The following is a 24,583-nucleotide window of genomic DNA, read 5'->3' as shown; positions in this document are numbered from 1 at the left end:
GATTCAACCCCTACACATTCTCCCACCCCACAACACTCTCAGATACAGCAAGAGTTATTTTCAAAATGTTGACATATTGATTTGGAACTATTACTGGAAAGCTTACAGCCTGTTTCTAATTCAGCCTAAACAAGCAAATGCTTAGTTTGCTACACACAGTATGAATTCAGATCATGATACTAGGCTGAAGTCAACTATACTGATGTGAAGGAGAATTAAAACTAAAAGCAGAACCCCTCCTCATTGAGAGAGGCTGCCCAGGAGGTGAACATCATCCCCATTTCTGACTTTCTCCCAACAGCCCTGCAGTGTTGCCTTACTGCCCAACCACATGAGGAGGGAAAGGCAGTTTATCAGTCTTTAGGGTGGCTAGCTGTAGATTTGGCAAGCAAGTTCTTCAGTGGTGGCGGTGGCAGCAGCAGCGGGGTGTGTGTGTTAGCCTTTGCATGAAATAATATCTTCCAACCTCCCCATCCTCCTGTCCTGTTTGCATCCAGCTGTGGGGGCTGCTGCAGCTATAATGAAACCTCTCATTCCAGGCTGCACAGCCCTTTCACTCACATTGAGTAGAAGTCCACTAACTTTTGCTCAGAGCAGACTCACTGAAGTTAAAGAACATGATGAAGTTAGGTCCATTAATTTTCATGGGTGTACTCTTGAGGGTGGGACGCGGGTGGCGCTGTGGGCTAAAGCCTCAGCGCCTAGGGCTTGCCGATCGAAAGGTCGGCGGTTCGAATCCCCGCGGCGGGGTGCGCTCCCGCTGCTCGGTCCCAGCGCCTGCCCACCTAGCAGTTCGAAAGCACCCCCGGGGGCAAGTAGATAAATAGGTACCGCTTACCAGCGGGAAGGTAAACGGTGTTCCGTGTGCGGCTCTGGCTTGCCAGAGCAGCGTTGTCACGCTGGCCACGTGACCCGGAAGTGTCTTCGGACAGCGCTGGCCCCCGGCCAATAGATGTGAGATGGGCGCACAAACCCCAGAGTCTGTCAAGACTGGCCCGTTCGGGCAGGGGTACCTTTACCTTTACCTTTACTCTTGAGTGAAACATAGCTGGATGCCACCTGCTGTTTTGCGGCTGTTCCTTTCCTTTCATCTTACGAGCTTATTGTCCCTTTCCTGTTGGCAATGACTTTACCTGTGATTACTTCAAACATTTTTTTTTCCTGTATAAAGGAAACAATTTGGGGAAGGGAATAAAGGTTTTTTTGTGTTGGTTTTTTCAACAAAAAAAATTATCTCTGGTTGTTGGTGTATCGAAACTTTTTAACAAGGGCCCAAAAGAGATGGAGATTGAATAGGATTGAGTGCAAATCAAACCCTCCTTTAGTGTGGTGGTAGATGAATACAGACCACAACTGGCCAAAGAGGTCTTGGCAAGAGAAGGAGCTTCTGTCTTGTCCTGCTGCCTCCTTTCTCTTCTGTCTCTCTGTCCATTCCTGATAGGACATTATAGCAGACAGGGCCTTGTTGGTTTCCGAGGCAGCCAGCTGCCTCTAGCTTTTCTGTGATCTCAGCTAGTCCTTGTCCTGGTACGCATGGATTGATTTGATACAGAGGCAGTTACACCCAGATGGTTGGGTCCTTCATCTCCGTACTTTCCTGAGCAGGGAAAGAAAAAAAGAAAGAATTCTGCATGAAGCTGTATACTGTGTAACAGGACTCTCCCCGGCACCCTTGCTCACTAGTCTCTCTGCCTTAGCCCCTATCTGCAATATAGGTGCATGATGGCTGCAGAAAGGATTGGGATAATGTATGTCACGTGCCTTGGACACCTTAAACATGCTGTATTAATGGTATTGTGAAGCAGTGAGCAGCAGACTTTATAGAGACTGTTCTTATCCCTCCTGTAACGCATGGATTGAAAGAGACTGGAATGGGAAGGCACCCACACACTTCTCAGTGTATGCTCTTTAGGAGTGGAAGAAAGACCACCAGCTCCCTTGCTATTTCTGTAGAACGGGGATAGCCAGTGTGCTGTCCTGATGTGGACTACAGCTCCTATCACCCACTACCAGAATGTCCCACTGTCAGGAACTATGTAGTCCAGCAACAGCTGGAGAATCCCTCTTGGCTGCTCCTGTTACAGAAGGCTCCAGCTCCACACAGACACAGAGCCCAGATGTGGGATTGCATGGGGACCAGAAAGAACTCTCATTTTTTAAACGTTACTACAAGAGGTACCTCGTAACAAATAGTTTGCAAAACGAACAGCAAGCTGTCAACCAGCCAAAGCCATTTCCCCCTGAAAAGGGTATGCAATCTGTATTGGTGCAATATCTACTAAGTGGGTAGCTGAGACGTGGACTGTTGTTTTTTCATTTTGTGGTTGCCACACTTCTGAAGTTTTTCTTCTACTTTTCATAAGTGTTCCATTGCTTCCTGCCCACACGCATGGGCACTGACTGAAGAAATGTTTCCGCACTGCTGGTTCTGCCCACCGCCCCCAATGCTTCACTACCTTTTCAGATACTTCGCATGTGTACTTAAAAAAAAAAAGGTACAAAATGTGCACAAGCAAGTATTCCCGCCCCTTAGTTACTATGTTTCACAATGGAGGTTTGTGTTTGGGGGATGAGGTGGCTGGGCCCCATTTCCAGTTTGGTGGGTTTTTAAAAATTATTACCCATGCCTTGCACAATAGTGACATTTTAGCTATACATACTCTAATAAAGAGGTCTTACCTAAGACCTCTCTGTTTGAAACAGTAATTTTTAAATGCCTGATAATACAGACTCCCAGGCAATCCCCCCACACCATGAGATCTTTTTGGGGGATCTTGAGAATAGCTGCTGTAAACTGGGTTGTTGAAATTCCAACATGCCTTCATGAAAATGGTTGAAAATAGGCAAACAAATAATCATTTTGGCCCCTGGAAAGAAAGTGGGTAGGTTGTGCTCAGGTGAGGAGCAAATAGCTGCAGGTGTATGACAATAGAGACACCCCACCCCAAATCACCCTGCACACATTTTTATTGCAGGGAATTCATTGATGGGCTTCCACACCAGTGGTGACTGTAGATTTAAAATGGGTTATTGTTACTTAACAAATTTCCTGCAGTCAGAGAAAAATCCAGATTAAATGTTTAAAAACAGTACTGGTATTGATGATGGGAAGGCCATGTGGATAGTGTGGGAAACTTGCATATGTGGACAGCACTGCTTCCACAATAAACCTCCATTGAAGCCCGCAGGGGAAGCCCCAGTTCCTTCACCTGGCAGCTGAAGTGGTAAATCTGTGTCTGGATTAGTCCATTTAGGTGGGGGTTCATTTGATGGAATGCTCCCCCATAGAAAAATAATATCCCTACACATAGAAAATGGCCATGCCAGAGAGAAGGCTAGGCTGGACATGGAGAAAAAGCTTTTTCACTTTGGAATATTTCAATGATAAGCGTTTATACTTATATACAGTCTCAATGGGTACAGCCATGACCTCACAATTGCTGTTGGGGAAAACGGAGCTATTTCCCAAGTAAGGCCCTCTCCTCCCCAGGGCTGCAAAGCTGGTTCCAGAGGGGCCAGGAATGCAACCAGCAAGAGCAAAGGCTCACCGATTGTCTGTCTGCACCCTCAGCCTCTTACCATAGTCTGCTGAAGGAAGGAAACCGCATCGTGAACAGTGACAAAAATCTGCTGTGGGGGAAGGTGGTGGAGAAGGCCACAGGACCTCAAGGTCTGTAAAACACCGGCTAAATGGAAAGGAGGAAATAAATGGATATGGGTGAGGTCTGATTCTACAGGCGCATGTTCCTTAAGGATGTGACCTGCATGTGTGAGGAAGACACCACCCCTCAAAACCACTGCAAACAGGATTTACCTCTCATTTTGTATGCGAGGCTTCCTCAGCTGAGTCAGTTCACATATTCAGTGGCAAGTCAAGAGGGGAGCATGCACTTCTGATCTTTGGGTCTTGGGCCTAACTATGGCCACATCCACACCAAACCTTTAAACTGTGGCTTCCCCTAAGTTATTCTGGCAATGGTGATTTGTTATGGTGCTAGGAATGCATAACTCAGTTGGTCAGAGGGAGGTGCTGATAATGTCAAGGTTGCACGTTCGATCCCCGTATGGGACAGCTGCATATCCCTACATTGCAGAGGGTTGGACTAGATGATCCCCAGGTCCCTTCCAACTCTACAGTTCTACGTTTCTATGAATTGCAGCTCTGAAGGGTAAACTACAGGGCACAAAATTCCTTGAGGGAAGCAATGTGCTGTAAATGCATGGATGCGGCCTATGTCAGGATGATGACATTGCTGTGGATGGATTTCCCATTTCTTTATATTTCTGTAAAAGCTCGTCGCTTCCCATAGCTATTCAGAGCAGAATTACAGCGCCAGGAATGGCCGTTTCCCCTGCACTTTCCCCCCAACAACCCCCCATGTCATTTGCTCCCATAGGGAGCGCTACCACCATGCTATGTTTTTGATGTGAATTGGGTACCCCCATTGCTGTTTTTTACAAAAATGTAGAGAAACGAAAACAAGAGACCCAATCACATATCTCTGTTGCCTCCTCTAGTTTGGCCCTCAGTCATGCAGGCTGAAGTGGCTGATCAAGAAAGAGACAGCGGAAGGACTCCTACAGAAAACAGAAAGTACACCAGATGCACATCTCAGAATACTTTCCAGGGGTTGCAATCGGCCGCTCCCTGCTTGAGTGTACAGCTGGTGGCAATCCCAGGCTTGCTTCTGGGTAATGTGTGCATTGGGACAATCTGCCTTTTAAATATATTGATTTTAATATTTCTATATTATAACAACCATGCAATATTAAGATACGTCAGAACAGAACATAGCACACATTCTTTCTTTATATACGTGCAACTTCACTTTAAAAACAACCAACGGGAAATCAATGGGGGAATAAAGAGGTCTGGTGGCACCTTTAATTTCACTTACCATTACAGGAAGCCAAATGTATCTGCATGCCTGTCTTTTGGCATTCTACACACACCTGCAAGACACAGGAAGCCATTACTAGAGAATTGCAAACATTGCCTTTTAACCACAAGCTTCCTCGGTGATTATAGCTAGGTCCCTGGTGCTATGCTGTGATCTTCTAATTTGCTACTGATATTTGCACAACTGGGGGGGGGGCAGGGGAACTATTTCTGTAATACATTTTGGGATCTATCATGTCTGTGTTACTGTTTTTGATTCCATTATGGAAAATCTTGACTCCAAATTGTTCATTGGTAAGTTACATAAATAATAACTGGACTCAATACAGATCCTTAGGGACACTGCTGCTCACAGTTTGTTCACCTACCTGTAAGTTTAAAGATCTAACTTAAACAAGGGTTGTGCTTGAACTGACCGAGAATTGTGGTCCCAACAACATTGGCTGACAAATTGATCAGATCAGAGCCAGCCCTACTATTAGGCAAATGCTGACAGGCAAAGAGTAGTGGCAACATGTTGGTTGGCAGAGCTGTATGTGCCTTTTTACCCACCTTGTGCTGCCTAAGCTAGCCTGTTACCCTTGGACAGAGTAGAGGATATTATTCCATCATCAATGTTGCAGTAAGTTTGAACTATCAGCCTGGTTGACTCCTGTACAAGGAATGAGGATAGAGGCGGGGAACCACCTTGCCCTTTGCTTGAGGCACATGGCTTAGTGGGTGCAGGGGGGCAGCTGATCAAGTAAATAAATAAATAAATAACTGACCAATTGCATTACAGATATCTTCGTTCTATCCCCCAAACATAAATCCTGACTACGCCTATGCTCAGGCAGCAGTCCATTTACTGAATTTTCTAAAGATTTCCTAAGTGGGAAGTCACATGGCAGCCAGATGAAACTTACTCTAAGAGTCAAACTGGACTTGGCAGTAATGGAATAATTTCCTCCTAATGCAAGTAGGAGGGATTGCCAGAAAGGTTAGGTTGCTCCCTCTTTAGCCCACATTATAACAGCTCCACTACCTGGGTGGATGCTGTTTGCATTTAAAACAATAAAACACCCTGCACATTAAATGCAAAAAATGCATTTAACATTCTGTCAGGTTAAGCCCTGAGCTATTTGGAGGAAGAGCAGAATACAGGTGAAATAAATAAAACAAGGCAGGCAACCTAGACTGGGAGCTTGGCTTCCAGATAGTCTCAGCACCCAGACTTTTTGATGCCAAGTGCGCCACTTCATTACTTGTATGCATACATATGTGTCCTTTTGTACCTGAATAAGTAGATGGGCTCCAGCTGCGTCCACAAAGGACACTCCACTGCAGTCAAGAATGACAGCCTGCACTGACACGCCTGGAAGAGCAAAGTAGACAGACCACAATCTGCAATGAATCCAACAGGCAGAGCCCAGCAGCATCAATGACAATTTGCCATGTGCCGCTCTGCACATGCTCAGAAGCATTCCCATCTCCAACCAGTTTTCACAGGGGAAACATTAATCTCATTTTCCATATGGGAAACTGTTGCAGCTGCACGATCACAACTGTTTTCTTCAACCCAGCCCAACATGTTCAGTCCTCTGGCATCTCCCAATCGGGCTGAAAAGAAACTACTATCTGATACCTTGGAGAGCAGCGGACAATCAGTGTAGACAATACTGAGTCAGACGGGCCAGTGGTCTGACTCAGTGTAAAGCATCTTTCTATGTTCACAGAAGAAAACCTGCCTATCAACTCCTGTCACACCAGCCTAGTGTAGCTAAACATGACACCCAGCATTTTGCTCAAAGGTGGGAAGATTGAAGGCTTACAAGAAGTAATTTGATTTTTACAAGAACGCCAAGATCCACTATCCAGAACCAAGTGCAAGACACACACACACAGAGAGAGACAGACAGACAGACAGAAAGAGAGAGCACTAATGAATTCTGAACCCAGGAACTTGTTCTGAGTACCAGAAGTGAATGGAACTCGGTCCTTCCATAGGAAAAAACACTCCTGGCAAGTCTCTTTCACACACACTCATTCAGTATCCTCAGCAGAATACAGGAAAGGGGCAGTTAAGCAGCTTTCCACTTTGCAGAGTTCAAAATGCATGTTGACTAAGCAAGATTTACCAGGAACTGGAAGGCAATTGCCCTTTGCTTACCTGAGCCAGGCTTTTTGTCCAGGACAGAGACATTGCTCTCCTAGGAAGAAAAACAGCACTTAGGTGAGAAGAATTTAAACTCCAGACAAAGTGAAAACATCTCCAGTCTTGGGTTTGTTCATTTAATTTATATTTATTTTAAAACCTCTGCTTTAGAGCAAAACCTTGTTTGGTCCGTGGCTCAATAGGCCTTGCTTAGTTCTCTGTTTCTACTGAATCAAATGGTCTGCATCTAGTACAGAATTGTCTTCCAAAGATGTGCTCCACAGGGAGCTGGCTTCCGGCACTAGGCCTGTTGGCGGACAACTCTGGGTTACAAAGATGTCTGCAAACGTGGCATGAAGGCTGGCAACATCAACCCCATCCTGTGGGAATCCCTTGCAGATGACCACAGTGCCTGGAGACAGGTCATGGAGATATAGCAGTGGCCAGAGGAGGAATGACTGCTGAGAGAAGGGCAGAGAGAAGAAACGCCATGGTGCATTTGCAGCAACATCAATGGATGCCTTCATCTGCCCCAGCTGCAACAAAACATGTTTGTCCTGTATCAGTCTCTACAGCCACAGCAGGTGCTGCAGCCTTACAACAGTCTGAGTTCTCCCCCAAAGGCACACCACTCCATTATCTCCCAAGACGGATGGAGGCCAACTCCATTGGCTCCCACTCTGACTAGCAAGAATTGTGTTAACTTGATTCTGTTATTTATGACTAATATTTTTATCCTGCTCTTCAGCTGAGAAAGCGTTCCCAGAGTGGCTTATGAATATCAATGAGAAGATGTCCCTGCCTTCAGGCTCACAGTTGACCAGTCTCCACACAAAAGGAAGAGGAAAAATGCAAGCAACCTTAGGCACTAATTCTTGGCTAATTCTGAATTCCACTCCCAATTTTCCACTCTGCTTCCCTCCATCTTTTCTGCCCCCCTCCCACCCTGGGTTGCCACATTACCACAGTGCTGATGTCCATCTTGAGCTCGATGCCTGGAGCTTGGTCCTCGTGCTTCTCCCCTTCTTGGTTGAGTCCCACAAGTTGGCTCAGAGTGTCGCGGAAGAAGCTGCGGTTCCCATAGTAGATGGGAGCCTGGTAGCTTATAATCTTCACACCTGGGATCTCAAAGCACTAAGAAGCAGGGATGGGGGGATAAATGGGGCACAGATGCATCATTGTGCCTGGTTAGGGTGGCCAAGTTAATAAAATTAACCCCATCCTAAAATGAATATACGAACCCCATCATCTTTCAAATTTTTGGCTGAAGCAGAGGTGATGAACCTCTTTCAGCCCAAGGGCTGCCTTCCTTTGTGGACAAAGGCAATGTAAGGCAAACAGAGATTTATACACCCACATGGATAGGCACACCTCCATTCAGACAAGCAACAGCAGAGGTGAAATTAGGGCATGGAGCCTCCATGGTCTCTGCCCAAGCCATGCCCCTCTCACCAGGAATGATGTAGAATGGAAGGCAAGAGGCAGGGGGTGGGTGCTGAATTTTGGTGTCACCTTGCCTGCTCCAGTGACCCCACCACCCACCAGAGTGATTGACCACAAACTCTGGGAAGGATCCCCGTAGAAAGAGGGAACCAGGCAAAGAAGGCACCAGGGGCTGCTGAGCAGGACTACCTTGCCACAGGGCCATTCATTTGAACACCAGTTGTGGGAAGTATCCTGGTGGCTTTTTATATGTTGATAATGTTCATAGTGTGTTTTAAAAATGTATTTTAATATTGTTTAATCCTAGGAAGGATTTGTTCCCCAAAAAAGGTGAAAAGTGAGGCACAAATGGTTGTAATAAATATTTCTGATCCTTATTAAACCACAGACCTAACCCCGCCTACTCAGAAGTAAGTCCTACTGAATTCAACGGGGCTTACACACAGGTAGTGGGGTTTGAATGACAGCCTAAGTTGCCACTACATCCCTACGCATCTCACCTCAAAGGCAGGCCCCCTTGAGTACAGTGAGGCTTGCACCCTCTCCTAGGAACATCTGCCACATTTGCTACCTTCCACATCCTCCTGGGATAATTGCCATCTTCTGCAGTGTGGCTAATTTCCATTCTAGAACACTGAAAACTCAGAACTCGCACACACTTCTGCTTGTCCTGTGCCTAGAAACCATGGGTACAAGAGGTTTCCCACTTGTCCGGAGCTTTCATTTGTCCCATCACCTTCCCCGGGAAAATCTGCTGTTTATTGCTGAATTCAGTCCGCGGAATAAATGAGTGACATTTGTTTTTATTTAACAGTAATCAGGTTTTCCAGGGGGGAAGCAGTGGGATGAGTCCTCACTTCACACCCACCCGCAGGTTCTGATCCTTCAAAAGCTTGGGTGGGAAGCCTTCTGATATTGCTGGACTTCAGCTCCCTTCACCCCAAGCCAGCATGGCCTATGCTCAGGGATGAGAGGAGTTGCAGTTCTGCTGCCTCTGGAGAGACACAGGAGCCCCACCTGTGCTATAAATAGCCTATCAAGAGATTAGCATGTGTGTGTTCAACTAGTGTGGATTGGGCACCCGCGCACTGGAGTCGCCCCACCAATCTCAATGCTGAGATTCATGCTCCCTGCAGTGGGTGCTTTGGGGCTGCAACTTCAGACATAATCATGGCGTGTGTTCCTATGTTTGTTTCCTCCCTCTTAATCCTTACGACTCTTACCTTGCTGTTGTACTTGACAGGCTTGTAGATCTCTGTGTCCCCTGCCCTGCCCAGAACTGAGCACTCAGCCCTGCAAGAATGACAAAGTGACATGAAGGGCAAAGGGGCAATCCTCTGGACACAGCTCCCCCAACATACAGCAAACATGGTTGGAGGCGGAAGGTTGTAGGGAACCATAGGCTCCCTCTCAGCCCCCAGCGCAGGCTCCTTCTCGTGGGACCTTTGCTGCATGGGAGCTGCTGTGACACGGCTCAGTCGTGCACCACCAGGGTAATGTGAGGAGCCTCAGGCCACATGGCAGAAGCCCACCTTGCAGTTCCCCCTCCGCGCTAGCACTGCTCCAGTTTCTGGGAGGGACAACACTAGCTCAGAAGGGTCTACACTATGGGCGAGGAATCTCAGGCACTTCAGATGTGGACGAACTGCAGTTCCTATCAGCTGCAGGTGGCAAGGGATGATGGGAGTTGTAGTTCAGCAACATCTGGAGGATCTCAGGTTCCTCATCCTGGCCTACAATGGCTTGCAGAAGCTCTCCAGGGTGTCAGATAGGAAGTCTTTCCCTGTCCTACCTGAAGATGCTGAGGGCTGAATCTGGGACCTTTTGCATGCAAAGAAGATGCCCTATCACTGAGCCGTAGCCCTTCCCCATCTTTAATTCCATGTGGCCCCCAGCAGAGAGATGTGGAGAGGGATAGATTGGGTAGCAAGTGAGGGGGCAGGAATGGTATGAAATCTGCCCACCATTAGCAATGCAGCCCTCAGCAGAGAGAAGCTCCTCCCCCTAATCTTATAGCCTTGCAGGCTCCCCCCACAATCCCAGCTAGGGGACCTAATCCTAGCAGCTGGGCGTGATCTAACATTTGACAAGAGGAGAAAGCAGAGGAAGGCAAGCAAATACCTCTGTGTGCGGCAAACAACAGTCATCATGGAGAACACAACCCCCACCGCCAAGCCAAGGTCCACGTTGAGCACGACGACAGAAAGCCACGTGACCACCCACAACGTCTGCAATGGATGAGAAAGGGTGGGATAGAATCACAAGGAATCCTGAGAGGAGAGCAGCTGAGCACCTGAGGATACAGATCTGAGGCGCAACCAGCACTGCTCAGCTTTGACTACCAGCTTTGTCACTTAGCGTGGGACTCCTGCTGTTCAGTCCTTCACTGGCTCAGCCTTCCCTCTTGCCCTCTGCTGACTCAGGTCTGATTCACATAAGCACACACTTCTGGCAGGCTTGGTGAAGTCCGGGTGGAAACCGGCCTAATGCAAGGAACTATTACAGTAGGCCAGGAGGACGTCTCAGAAAACTGGAGCTACAATGGCTAAGGACTGGACCCTTTCACAAGATAGTTTCACACCAGTTCACTGTGCAAGGTAACAGACAGGCTCGTATGGCCTTCAGATTAAGCTCCCCAGTGCCATGGCTGTTTGGCATGATGGGGGACACAGGCTCTGCCAATATGACAGGGGTGACTAACCTGTGGCCCTCCAGATGTTGCTGGACTCCAACTCCCATCAGCCCCAGTCTGTATGACCAATGGTCAGGGATGATGGGAGTTGTAGTTCAACTAAATATGGTTGGGGGAGAAAAAAAGATTCTTCATCCCTACTATAGACCATTACTGAAAACTGTGGACCTATCCATTCCAACTGCAAAAGCCTGGTAGCAATGTAAACATTTTTGATAGGGGAAGAACATATTCAGTTCTTAATTTCCAACTGCTAGATTAGAAACTGGTCCATTCTCAGATGCTGTCATGGCTTACGAAGTCAATGGGGCTGATCCTCCACAGCTCGGGCAGGTCCTGGAACTGCAGAAACATCTGCCGAAGGCTGGTGACATTGATGCAGGCCAGGACAGCCTAGACATGAGAGAGAAAAGAGGTGTGAAATGAGGGGTCTCTTTAACATACTGTCCTACTTCCATACCACGGCTCTTGAGCACCACGGAGGCACTGTTTTTCTGTGATTAGTTCAAAACAGAATTAAAATTCAGTTCAGTAAAGCCCCCTTACAACTTTCATTAGAAGCTTTCTCCTCCTACCCTGGGCCTGCTTGCTGTTCAGCAGGGATGCAGCACTGCTGACCTCCTTAATTGGTCCTTCAGTATATATAATAATTTAATTAATGACATTTACATAACATTTGACTGTTTAAAAAATAAAGCCCTAATTCCTGTTCCCTTCACCGGGGGGGGGGAGCTTTAATTACCAGTTTCCTATCTTATGTTTCCTTTCTTATGTTTTATTGTGAAATAGTGCTAGCTCACCAAGAATTGATAGTTTTAGCTCACCAAGAACTGATGAAACAATTAAGGAGCAGTCACACTGAACAGGAGGCAGAAGCTGCAGGGAAGAAGCTTCTCATTACAGTCATACCTCGGGTTACAGACGCTTCAGGTTGCGTTTCTTTCAGGTTACAGCCACACCGAAACCCAGAAGTACCAGAACGGGTTACTTCCGGGTTTCGGCGGTCATGCATGCACAGAAGCGCTAAATCGCACTTTGCACATGTGCAGAAGTGCTGAATCGCAATCCCCATGTGTGCAGATGCGCCGCTGGAGGTTGCGAACGCTGCAGATTTCAAACGTGCATCCTGCACGGATCACGTTCGTAACACAAGTGTCCACTGTACAGGCCAAATAGCATTGAACAGCTTCCATAGCATGCTCTTAGTCCACATTGGAAAGGCTGGGTGCTGCAAGTGTACATTACCATTTTGCAGAGATCAGTGGGAAGAAATGGGTTGGCAACAATAACTTATAGCCACCTGATTCTCTGTAAAAACTAAGGAGGTAAATTCCAGGCTGAACAGCTGGCATGGAAACAAAATGTGTAGCAAGAGTGTATGACTGCACACACCGTACGTTTAAAGCATGTCTCCTCCGAACACCAAACAAAACAATACAGCTGGGAAATGTAGTTTACCTCTCACAGAACTACAATTCCCAGCACCCTTTAAATACAGTTCCCCGGATTCTTTGACGGGAGATGTGCTTATAATATATGGCATGTGAGTCAAGCCTTTGTGCTAACAGCAAGTAAATGAAGATGCCCAGGGGACCCAGAATTTGTGTAAAATATGGTACCAAGATATATCAATGATGCCTAGAGCACATGATTTAATTTTGTATCAGGATTGGCTGAGCATAACGAGCTACCCTTTGGATAAACCCCTATCCTCCCCACAACATATAGTATCAACTAGCTCACCTTGGGTAAGTAGTAGAAGAGAGGTCCAATCCATAGCAAGACCACCAGGACAACAGCGCTGGTGAAGAGGCCAGAGAGCTGTGGGCAAGGAAGGCTGGTTAGTTGCAGCCAAGATAACGGAAGGGACGTTAAAGTCCACTGGCAACCAAGGGACATTCTTCTGCCTTAGTATAGCAGTGGTACCAAATAAACCCCTGTATTCCCCATAAGGATGAGCACTCTCGGAGGGGACCTCCAGCTACCCAGGTGAGCCTTGGATACATGAGCATAATGAATAGGAATTCCCCGTTTCAGTTCAGTTCTCTACATTTCCATACCTGTTTGCATGGTTTTTTTAAAAAAAATGTCCTCATGAAAATTCACCAAAATTTTCATGTGATTTCTTCTGATATACATGATTTTGTATGCAATTTTGCCTAATACACACAATTTTGCAACACAATTTCCCCTTATATATTGCATTTCATACACCATTTTCACTAATTTATACATTTTTATGCACACTTTATCCTACTTTAAACCTCCAGCTCACAAAATACATTTGTTAATGATTGCAGACCCTCCAAGTGTCCCTGTTTTCCAGGGAAAGTCCCAGGTTTACAGAAGCCATTCCAGTTTCTGATTTGATCCCAGAATGTTCTGCTTTTCCTTAGGATGTCCCTGTTTTCATCGGAGAAATGTTGGAGGGTATGGAGTTATGCAATCCCCAAGCCCAGGAGATAAGAAACTATAAAACTTTTAGTAGACATCTGAAGGTAGCTCTATATAAGGAAGTTTTTTTTTAAAAAAAATGTTTAATATTTTATTATATTTTTATATATGTTGGAAGTTGCCCAGTCAGATTGGTGGGGTATAAATAATAGTTATCTTCCTCCTCCTCCTCCTCATTGAATAGGACGCCCCTATTTTCATCGGAGAAATGTTGGAGCATATGTTACTATTATTTAGTCTGGGAAAGTCTCATTTAGCAGCAGGCAAATCCATATCTGCTTGCTGTGTAGTTATAAAAGGCAAAGGAGCCCTATCAGGAAAAGGCGCTTTCATCCCAATGGACCACTGTGCCTGACAATGCTTTGGAACCAGCGACTGGGCTAACCCTCTCCTTCCCACTGTTGCTGGAAACAGTCTTGCCTTCCACTTTTCTTTCTAGAGCAGCCAGCCCTTTGCTCCCTGCCATTTCCAAGCAACAAATGTAAATGTAGTGGCATGGTGGTAAGAAAGGCCGTTTGTAGCCCAAGTTTGGGGTTCCTGTGACTCTCTAGATGCTGGTGAACTTCCATCTGCCCTAACCAGCATGGCCAATGGTCAGAGATGATGGGAGCTGGAGTCCAGACAACATCCAGAGGAGCGCAGGTTCTCCACCTCTCTCCAAAGCGCTCTCGAAACATCAGCCTTATACCTGTGTGCGTCCACCAGCACTTTCCAAGATGTTGGTTGTAGCCAGCGTGGCTGAACTGGGGAAACAGGTGAACAGGGAGGAGACCAGGTTTGAGAGGCCATGAGCCAGCAGTTCCTGTAGGAGGGCAGAGGAAGGCAAAGTGAGAGCAGGGTCTTAGCCAGCTGAACTTGAAGCAAGGGGTGGGCGGGTGTATCCAGAGCAGGGATGGGGAAGCAGTGGCTCCCCAAATGTTGTTGGGTCTCCTACTCCTATCAGCAGAGTCAATGGTCAGGGATGATAGGTGCTGTGGTTCAGCAACATCTGGAAGACCAGGGGTTCACTATCCCTGGCCTCCAGCAAGAAATGAAGAACTCTCAAGCTGAGTCTCCACTACAAACAAAGACAATTTTTAAGCTGGAGGGTCACAGGAACATAAGAAGGCCCCTTCCGGATCAGACCAAAAGGCCTATCTAACCCAGCACTCTGTTTCCATGCAATAGGAGGCGCTAGGGAGTCTGGCGGCTTGGCAAGCAAAGGGAACAGTACCCATGACTGAACGTGTCCAGGTTCTGCCTCCCCACCCTGAGGGGACCCTGAGCTCTACAGGCTGGACACACACCTGGTTGGGGTCAATGACATAGTGGTGCTTCTCAGCGTAGATCATGGCCAATGACACAGAGATGGCGTAGGCCACAAAAGTGAGGGCCACCGTGTCACCCAGGACTTGGGGCAGCAGATGCAGGGCTGGGAGCTGGGGCTGTGGGAACCTGCATGAAAGAATGGGGGAATGGGAGTCACCGTGTGCCCCGGGGACAGAGACCCTGCCCTGCCCTTCCCCAACAACCAGGGTCAGGCCGAGTTTGGAAGCCGCACTTCTGTTGCCATGCCAACAGGGCAGCGGTGACTTGACCCTCAGCCGGTATAGAGAATGGGGAGGACAGAGAGAGAGAAAAAGGGGGTCTTACCCTGCTGGAAGGTGTCCAACAACCTGCACCTTATAGTGAGTGTTTAGGGAGGAAGCAAAACAGATCCCAGTAGCCAGCAGTACCTGCCAAAAAATGACAGACAGACCCAGTGTCAGTCCAAAGGCCTGTAAGCTGTGTGGCTTTTAAAAACAACCTCCTCATTTGCCTTTAAGAACTTCTGATATAGCCGCTGTCCCGCTAGGTGCTCCAAATATTAAATCTCCACAAAGTGTGTCCTCATGTATTTCAGATATACTTCACTGTGAAGGGACATCTCACGTTGGTCAAAAGTCTCCAAATATTGCAAGAATTAAGGTCTGAGTGAATTAGCAAGGGGGGGGATTTTCTATACCAAGCGGGGTTAGGACTAGTCATGGGATTATTATCCTGGTACAGGTGAGAAAACAGGAGGTCAGGCTAGTTTGGAACATGTATGCTGAAATCCCTTTTTAGCTATTTGACTGAACTACATTGGCCCAGGTTTTGCATATTTTGTAACTCACATGTGTTGCACAAGCAAGTAACATGGTACCGTATTTAATATCAGAATGTGTCATAGTGACTAAGGTCTTTGAGAGCAGAAGCAGAAAAGTGCTGGAAAATTCTAGCAGGTTCACTTCTTATGCAAATATTGTTTTGACTACGTAAAGGTTACGCTGAGCCAGGAGAGATAAATACTTGTGCTCAGCGTGCTGCGCTCTCTCTCTTACTTTGCTCACTTTTGCTTGCACAGTGCTTTAATAAAGTTTGTTTGTTTGCATCAGTAAAGTTTTCTGCCTTTGCTGTGAATCTTTGACTCTGCATTTTGACTCTGTGTGGTTCCTTATTTATTGCAAGACAACTACTGTCTGACAGAATGATGCATTGTGAAAATCTCTGTCTGTCAATTAAAAACCAAGTTTTTAGCCCTCATGGCTGTGAAAAACGCTTTTGAATACACTGGCAATGACCACCAAAAGTATAAAAATGAATCTGAACAGTCATTCCAAGGGCCACAGAATTAGGGCAAAACTAAACAGGATGCTAAAGAGCATCTTCCTACGTATTTTGCTTTGTTTGCTTAAATTCAAATATCTACAGCTGGGGTGGGGATAATTACCATGGATTGCAGCAGGTGGGGCAGGCCTGTTTAAGCCTATCCTCTTCTGCTGTGATCCTGATGGAAATTTTCTCCCAAAGCATATAATCACTATGAAGAAGTATTTTCTTCAGCACCACAGAATAGAATGAAAGATTTGAACTCGCTGGCTACAATCTGAATAATTATCAATCACCTCTTCCATTGACTGCTATTTGTATTTTCTTTTAAAAAATGTGCAGGTTGAATTAAAATATGCATTTAACGACAGATCTAATTTAGCCCTTCATCCACAGTGCCCTGCTCACCTCCTGCCCCCCCTCCGCCACAATTATCTCTCTCCCCCCCCCCACCTATCTTCAGCATCCATGCCTTTCCTTGCCTCATCTACACTTTATTCTTCACCACTCTTCATCCCTGCTCTACCCACCCATCCAAATCTTTTGATGACCTCAGACTTGGAAGAAGAAATACACAAAGGAAGTATGAGCAAATTAGCTGAATTTACATTCTTTGTAAGTGTTAAAATGTGACTTTCCTTTGCAGGGAGTCACCAGCTGTCTGTATGACAAAAGACAGCCTTGACGAAGAAGACTTCAAACGTACCATGATGATCTCTCCCGGGATGGGGACCCACAGCCGACTCCGGTAGCGGTTGTTGATCTCTTTGATGGGCACCAGCACAGCCAAGCAGAAGCCTGAGATGAGCAGTTCCGCTGTGTTGGTTAAGGGCAAGGCTTCCGCAACAGATGCCAGTGTCTAGGGGGAAATGCAGAAACACGGACATCTGGCGTGGCATTCACAAAGGGCAGCCAGGTCTTCCGTCGGAGGGGTGGACTGGAATGCTTTTAGCAGCCTGGGAGGAGGAAGCAGCTAGGCTTATTGGAACCTTCTAGCAGCTATCAAAACTCATCGGCAGGCTGTTTCAGCCAACAGGGGGTGGGGTGGCCGGTGTGCAGTGGAATTGGCAGGGCCAGTGGCAGGAAGACCAACAGCAGGTGGAGCCAGAGACAGTGACAAAGCCATAAGAATGTAGGTCAAATTCAGGGCTGGCCCAAGATATTTTGGCCCCTGAGGTGAACCACGAAACAATGTCTGTCTCCCCACCAGGGAAGAAGAGGTGAGGGAAGATCTACATCAGAAAAAGCGGGGAATAAATATCTATATTGGGATCTGCTGGCCCTGTGGATTCTGCTGCCTGGTCACCTCATGAGACCAAATGTCCCTCTAGTCCAGCATTCTGTCCTCACAGTGGCCAACCATAAGTCAACTAATTCTAGCTTTGTCCCCAGTCTTCTCCTCCCTCTGCAAGGGCAGCACTGGAACTAAACTGGCAGCCAGTGACACACTCTAGAATGGTTGCAAGAAGGCAGGTAAGTGAGGGGCTGGCTGAAGCCAGGCTGAGGTTGGTGGAGCAACGCCCCATTTGCCCCACTCAAACCGGTGAAAGCACCATAGAGTGAGAGAGAGAAGCAGTGAAGAAAACAAGGACACTCATATTAGCTCAGGGGAACAAAATATCTTATGGATTGCATCCAGGAGCAGGTGTCTAGGAATGAGAATTCCTGTATTTACATTTCTGGTGGCTTCATAAGCAGAGACGTCTGCACTCCCACCCCCTGAATGTGGATCCACATACCTTGAAGATGGCGAAGCAGCCAGCGGGACGTGGTAATGGCAAGCCTAGGAGGCTCTGGAGCTGAGACACGACCACGTGCAAAGCAGCACCACAGGTAAAGGCCTTGACGACAGGCTCCGAGAGGTAGGTGGAAAGGAAGCCCAGGTGAAGCGTAAACATCCCTGTCTGGGGAAGAGGGGAAGGTGGCAGCAGTAGCTGCGTGAATTGTGTGTCTGCTGAGACAGGCAGAAAAAACACAGATTGTGGTGCTGGGTGAAGAAGCGAGCCTCTTCAGCTTTCATTCTTTTAAGAAAGCAAGTTTCTAGTCCTTATCATTGTGGAAGTATGCCAGAAAATGTGTGGGCTAGGCCTACCAAAATCTCAAAAGCCAGAGGAGCTGCCAAGTAAGCTTTCCAGAGGCCATATAACACGGTGCCATCAGACAAAAGAAAATTGTTCTCAGCACAATAAACAATTAGCATGGAATTCATTGCCACAAGAGGTGGTGATGGACTTTAGAGCAGATGGCTCTTCAAAGGGATTAGACAAATACTGGATTTTTAAAAAGGATTTTAAAGGGTTGGGGGGGTGTCAAGTGAGCTTGCTGGAGGAGAGATATAAGACTAGCTATTAGCCAAGAGAGCTGGGATAGCTCAGTCAGGAGAGCAGGAGACTCTTAATCTCAGGATCGTGGGTTTGAGCCCCACATTGGACAAAGGGTTCCTACACTGCAGGGGGTTGGACTGGATGACCCTCGGCGTCCCTTCCACCTCTACAATTCAATGGTTCTATAGCTAAGACCGAAGCCTCCATGTTCATAGACCCCTAGTTTATCAGCCCTTCTTATTAGCCAAGGGCAGCCCAAGAATCCTCCCAGGACGACAGCTATAGCACTGTTCCAAGGCTCTGGCCCCTTTGTGATGTGCTCAGCCTTCCCAAAGGAGCCCTTTTGCCCCAGCATCTCCCTTTGACTCACCATGAGCAGCCCTACAAGGAAGGCCATAGCGGCCGCCACACCAATGCGCTGCGCCTCCAGCAAAGCTGCTTCTGCAGGGATGGTGCCATTGGACTGCAGGGGCTCTGGAACCAAGCGCTCCACCACGGAGCCTGTCATCAGACTGACCACAGCAAAGGTGCCTTTGGAGAGCAGGAAGAGAGGAACGAATGAAATCTCTGCATGTCCCATCCTGGGCGACAATGACACCATGGCACTCAGTACCACCCATTCCTATTTTCCCCTCAACAGTATACTGGGGGTGCTTCCAGTGTCCTGTTTATTCAACATTCATCCTGATTTGTTTGCAGGGAAGCTGGACAACATTGGCTATTTAGTGAGCATTCATTCTGATTTGTTCATGGGGCAGTTAGATGCCATTGCATCAAAGCAAGTGTTATCACAGTGCATTTCCCATTGCCTGCTCTTTTGTGGAAGCAAGTTTGTTGCAAATATACAGTACTTCCAAATCAGTTATAACTGCCAGTATGTAACGGAATCCCACCCAAAAATAGCGACCTCGGTTACATGGCATTGTGACATTCATTCATGATCCTGGTGGCAGCAGTGCCACCCATTCCTACTTTCCGCCTGAACAATACACTGGATCTCTCTCTACATTCAGAAAGCTGAAAAATCTCCATTTGCAGCCTACGGGTCTTGGATGGGTGGAACAGAATAGGCTGACAAACAATGACAAAGACCACACAGTGAGCTTTATGGCAGTGGAAGGATCTCCCCCCCCCCACACCCACGTGGCATGCTAGTAGAGTCAAACTCAATTTTCAGTCCAATGCACCAGTATGTGAGCTTTAAAAGCAAACACAGCTGGAGGGGCATTCTTACATTTCAAATGTTGCAGAATATACCGTATTTTTCCATGTATAAGACTAGGTTTCCCCCCCTAAAAACAGTGTCCAAAATTTGGAGGCATCTTATACATGGATAGATTCCTCCCCCCCCATTTTCTTAAATCCGAGTCCCCCAAAATTAGGGGTGTCTTATAGATGGGGAAATATGGGTATATATCTGGAACATTTGAAATTCATTATTTATAAATTCATATTTATAAATGTGCCCAGTTTAAATGTACTACCACTATTATGAACAAGCAATGCAGCCACTATCATAAGAGGTAGCCTGGAAGTGTGTGCATGTGTGATGAAAAGGAATTGTATATCCGGAGCGCAAGTTGATGAAAGCTGCTCTACAGGACTGATGTGTGAGAGGACTGGTCCAAGAATCAAGGGTGAAGTTTTGTCCTCACTACCACAAGATTTCCAAAGGCAGCACATTATTTTCCTTTGCAAAAATGAATAGTGACCATTCACTTATATCGGAGCGGAGACAGTAAAACGTTGCCTTCAGGGATGCCAACCAGGGGGGCCTAAACCTGCCCTGGCAGCCCCAGTTGGTTAAGAAGCAGGGCTGGCCCTCTCTTCATCTGCATAACCACCGCATTGTGTGACAGGATCTTGGAAACTGGCATGTGTGGGTTTGTTGTGTGTGTAATATATTATAGCGCACAGATGCACATTTTCATACAGAGAGAGAAATCAGACAGGGCAGAAATTATTTCCTCAAGTTATTATCCTGTCCTTAGCCTTCTTCCTCTCCTTATTTGGCTTAGCCACTTCTTTAAAAAGGTGCCAGATCTGAAGCACGTTTAATTATATTTAGCAAAGTTCTACTCAGAGCAGACCCATTGGAATGAATGGGCCTAGTTTAGCTGTGTCCATTAATTTGAATGGGTCTACTCTGAGTATGACTAACATTGTATATAATCCATTATAGTAGTAGTATCAGTAGTAGTATACTGGTGCAGATATAACTGTAATCTTAGTTGCCTTTTCTGTGTCTGCCTTTCCTCTTTCAACAAGGCTTTAGCTCAAATGTTATCTGAACTAGGTTTCAATTTGTTTTTATATATGCAATTGCTTTAACTTTTTACTGTATGGAGATATATATATATATATATATATTTACTGTATTGTGAAATCACTTCAAGATAGTTCATAGGGTCAGGGCTCATAAATTATATAAATAAATCACAATAATAATAATAATAATAGATCTGCCCGGAGGACGTTAAGTCATGGAGCCCAAGAGCAGTGCCCCAGGTGCCCGTCTATGGCGACTGCATCCTGATTTAGCCATGCAGCACACTTACCTGTGGACACATGGCGCCCCGTACCAAACAGCATGTACAGCAGGGCAGGGAAGAATGAAGTGTAGAGCCCATAGACTGGTGCTACTGAGGTGAGCAGAGCAAAGGCCATTCCTGCAGGAAGAACAAACAGAACGAGCTATACAAAATCCCCACCGGCTGGGAGGCCAAGTGTAAACAAGCGGCTGGGACAAGAGTTCTAACTTTCGGAAGCACAACCTGTAACTGGTAGGCCCCGCTTCCCCTGCCGAAGGACTGACAATGTCACTGGTGCCTAAGAGCCACTAGAACTGACAATGGGAAGTGATCGTGCCATATGCTCCTGCTCCTCCCCTCCTTACTGGAGTGGAGAAGATAGTAGCCACATGGAAGTGGTAATGATGATATTTAAGTAATGTAGGATCTACCCCAGAATTAGTGGGATGGTATCCTTGAAAGGTCAGGGGCCCTCTCAGGGCTTTGTTGGAACCCAGAGTCCAGCTCTCTTTGAGCACATGTGAAGTGTGTCTGCCTCACTAACATATAAACCCCACCCTCCCTCTCAGAGCACCTCCAGACTGTCAGTATTTTGCAGGAAGGGCGTGGGAATGCACCCTTTCAGGTGGTCTGTTTACTGAGCTTTTATCCTGATTTGTCTGCAGGAGATTAGATGACATCAGCATCCATTCTGATTTGTTTCCAGTGTATTTTCTCACCAATCAACTTTACTTGTGCAAACCTGAATTTGCCAGCATGTGATTGTATCCCACCCGAAAATCCAGTCCAGAAACATCCCATATCTCACACTGCCACTAGAGCATTTATGAAATTAGGAATTATGGGGGGAATGCCACTCAGGCTGCACAATTACAGTTGATTAGGAAATTTTGTGCAACAAGCCCACTCCCCCAAAGGAACAGACTTTTTGCAATAAGGAACAACTGGAAAGTGTGTGAAAACCCTTGCTATGGCACAACACCATCTGACCCCCTTGCAAACAAATCGGGATGAATGCTCAATCGGGATGAATGCTCAACAGGGTCCATGCACTAGGATTCACTTTCCTAGTCAGCAGCATGAGTGACAAGCATGCCAGCATGTCATCCCTCTGATGAGCTGGGCTCCAATCCACAAAAGCTTTGCACTACTGTACAATAAATCTGCCAAGTCTTTAAGGTGACACGTGACTGCTTTGTTGTCAGGGTCTTGACACAAACACAGCCACCCCTCAGAATTAATTTTTAGAAGGAATAGAATTTTGAAAATGCCACCTCTCAGCAAGAAAATAGGCTGTCCAACAAATCTGCATTTTTGAAATCATTCCCTCCAATGCTCTTTCTACCTTCCTTCTTTTCCACTGTCAAAATCTGTAGGAGGAACAGCCCTGACCAGAAATCCCTTGATGCATGCTCCATTAACCCCAGCTCCTTACGCCTGGGCTGCCGCTGGAGGAAAGGGAAGCGCCACCTTAACAAGGACAGGCAGGGCATGAGTCCAACCTGGGGCCTCCAGGGCGGAAAGACATCCAGGAGTTGACTCCCACCCCCCTGCCATTCCACCACACAGCCACAGCCTCAGAGATTAGTGAGAAACAGCTCCTGAAGCAAGACAGGCTGCCAGCCCCCCCCCTTGCGTGTTTACTTCAGAGCCAGCTCCAGTGGATGGGGCTCACTCCCCAGGTAAGTGTGCACAGGACTGCGCAGCCTTAGAAACCCCAGACTAAAACCAGAAAACAAAAGACTTGTTGTTCAAACAAGGAAGATGCAAAGCTGGTCACAGATTTTTTTTAAAGTATGTGAACCGGGGAGAGGGCTTGAGGAAGTGGATAAGAGGTCAGTACTCTTGTGGTGTGTGTGCAAGGGAGCAGACAAAAATATAAGGGAGACTGAGAGTAAAGCATAAGGGGCACTGAGAGTAAATCCCCTGGAAGGTTTAGGGATAGCTTGGGAAACAGAAACGCTTAACAGTTGTATAGAGAGCAGGGGCATCAAGTCAGCAAGCAGAACCTCCAGGGTGAAGGATCTTTGAAGATCTTGCAGGTGAGGAGAAGAAATTAGGTAGGACTTGAGAGGAGAAGGAAGAGAAGGAGGATCCACACCAGTAAAGATCAGAAATCCTTGGAGACTTTCATGGGGAAGGGGAGATGATAGAGAAAGGAGAAAGGATGATGGTGCCCAGGTTTGCCCCCTCCCAAAGCGACTCATCTCTACCACCGCCCCATCTCTTTGGATACTTCTGGAAGGGAAGAATGCCCACCACCGCCGTATGTTCTGCAACAAACTTCTGTGCAGAAAAGGAAGAGGCTTCACTTCAGCCTCTGCTGTGCTATGTCTTCCAGGATCACCACTGACGTTCAGTTCAGCAGCGTTCCCTACACACGCTCTCTCACCCACAAACTCACCTTGTGGGATGTGCACAATGCCCACAGTCAGCCCTGCCACCACGTCCCCCAGGAGCCACTTCCTAGGCTGGTACTTGGGCAGCCAGCTTGCAATGGGAAGCCTGCTTCGGAGCAAGTGCAAGGCTGCAGCCCTGGAGCAGCGACACGCCTGGGCCAGCTTGCCCTTCAGCGTCCCTGCCAGGCTGCCCTCTGGCTCTGGGGGAGCCCCATAAAGCTGCTGGAAGCGCTCCTCAGTGTAGATGCCGCGGTACAAGGCCAGGTTGCTCATGTTGACATGGGCTGCAGGCAAGCAGGCAGGATGCTCACAGTCACCTTTTATCCCTGGCTGGGCTTGACTTCTCTGGCCAATTGCAGGGCTTGGGGAGCTGGGATTCTCCTCCCTCTGGGAAGCAGAAGGTGGGTCGGGGCAGGAAGGGGGCGGAAGCTCAGGGTGCTAAGGGTCAGGTGCAGGGCACCAAGGCTCTAGGTGCCCTCTGAGTCATGCATGAGGACAGCTTTCCCACCCCCTTAGACATCCCTGATTACCAGACGCTTCCCTAGTTGGAACAATATAGTAAACTGTCCTTTGTTATCTTTCCATTTCCCTTGGTTCTCCAGCATGAGCTCCTGTTCCTAAGCGGACCATGGGTTGTTTGTCTGTCTGTCTGTCTGTCTGTTTTAGTGGGGGGGGGGTGAAAGAGAAGAAAAAACAAAACAAGCCAAGGCCCGTTTGAAAACTATGTCCCTTCATACAACAGAGGATCAAGAAATGAGTATCAAAAAATAGTAATAATTTCATACCATAGACCTAAACGAAATCTAAGTCATTACTTGAAGCTGCTATTAGCCGTGAAGAGGGGCAAAGCTAGGCACCAGACTGTCCCTGACTTCCCTACCCCTTTGGCTACAAGTAGTTTTGGATAGCAGGGATTGAAATCAAGGAAACAGCATTGGGGAAACTATCACACCCAGGCCACTTACTTGTGGGCAGAGGGATTTGGCCGGAGCCACAAGCTCAAAGGGGGTCTCAGACGTAGACACTTGTTTATTTTTTGGCATCTGATAAGTTTTGCAACTTGTTTTTAGGTGCACCAGACAAAAATGTGGCCTGC

At 47.1% G+C, this 24,583-nt stretch overlaps 1 protein-coding gene across 2 annotated transcripts; it reads right to left on the bottom strand.

Annotated features, from left to right (window-relative positions):
• Window positions 1-1,032: 1,032 nt before the first annotated feature.
• Window positions 1,033-23,883, bottom strand: LOC309524029 (solute carrier family 26 member 10-like). 2 transcript variants are annotated; one of them, XM_082208351.1, is made up of 18 exons: window positions 23,493-23,883; window positions 21,116-21,226; window positions 18,928-19,088; window positions 17,973-18,137; window positions 16,940-17,092; window positions 15,256-15,338; window positions 14,910-15,057; window positions 14,312-14,425; window positions 12,913-12,990; window positions 11,467-11,562; window positions 10,599-10,705; window positions 9,701-9,770; window positions 7,998-8,168; window positions 7,050-7,089; window positions 6,175-6,254; window positions 4,899-4,953; window positions 3,580-3,686; window positions 1,033-1,597 (listed from the first exon to the last, which is right to left on the bottom strand). In XM_082208351.1, exons 1-18 carry the CDS (start codon window positions 23,758-23,760, stop codon window positions 1,559-1,561), a joined length of 2,046 nt encoding a protein of 681 aa, XP_082064477.1. In that variant the 5' UTR covers window positions 23,761-23,883; the 3' UTR covers window positions 1,033-1,558. The 2 variants fall into 2 exon arrangements, with proteins under 2 accessions (XP_082064477.1, XP_082064476.1); XM_082208350.1 differs by lacking the exon at window positions 23,493-23,883 and adding an exon at window positions 22,434-22,629.
• Between the last annotated feature and the right edge of the window lie 700 nt (window positions 23,884-24,583).

The sequence above is a fragment of the Podarcis vaucheri genome (assembly GCF_965113315.1).
Source record: "Podarcis vaucheri genome assembly, chromosome: 2".
Classification (NCBI taxonomy): domain Eukaryota; kingdom Metazoa; phylum Chordata; class Lepidosauria; order Squamata; family Lacertidae; genus Podarcis; species Podarcis vaucheri.
Note: the sequence above shows the minus strand (reverse complement) of the source record. Positions and strands in the feature narration are given on the sequence as shown.

Excerpts from the sequence above, each read along its gene's own strand:
- LOC309524029 (XM_082208351.1), bottom strand. The coding sequence starts at position 23,760 with ATGAGCAACCTGGCCTTGTACCGCGGCATCTACACTGAGGAGCGCTTC. Across the intron at positions 15,058-15,255 it reads GTTGGACACCTTCCAGCAGG|GTTCCCACAGCCCCAGCTCC; the intron begins GTAAGACCCCCT and ends TCTTTCATGCAG. Across the intron at positions 6,255-7,049 it reads GGACAAAAAGCCTGGCTCAG|GCGTGTCAGTGCAGGCTGTC; the intron begins GTAAGCAAAGGG and ends TTGCTCTTCCAG.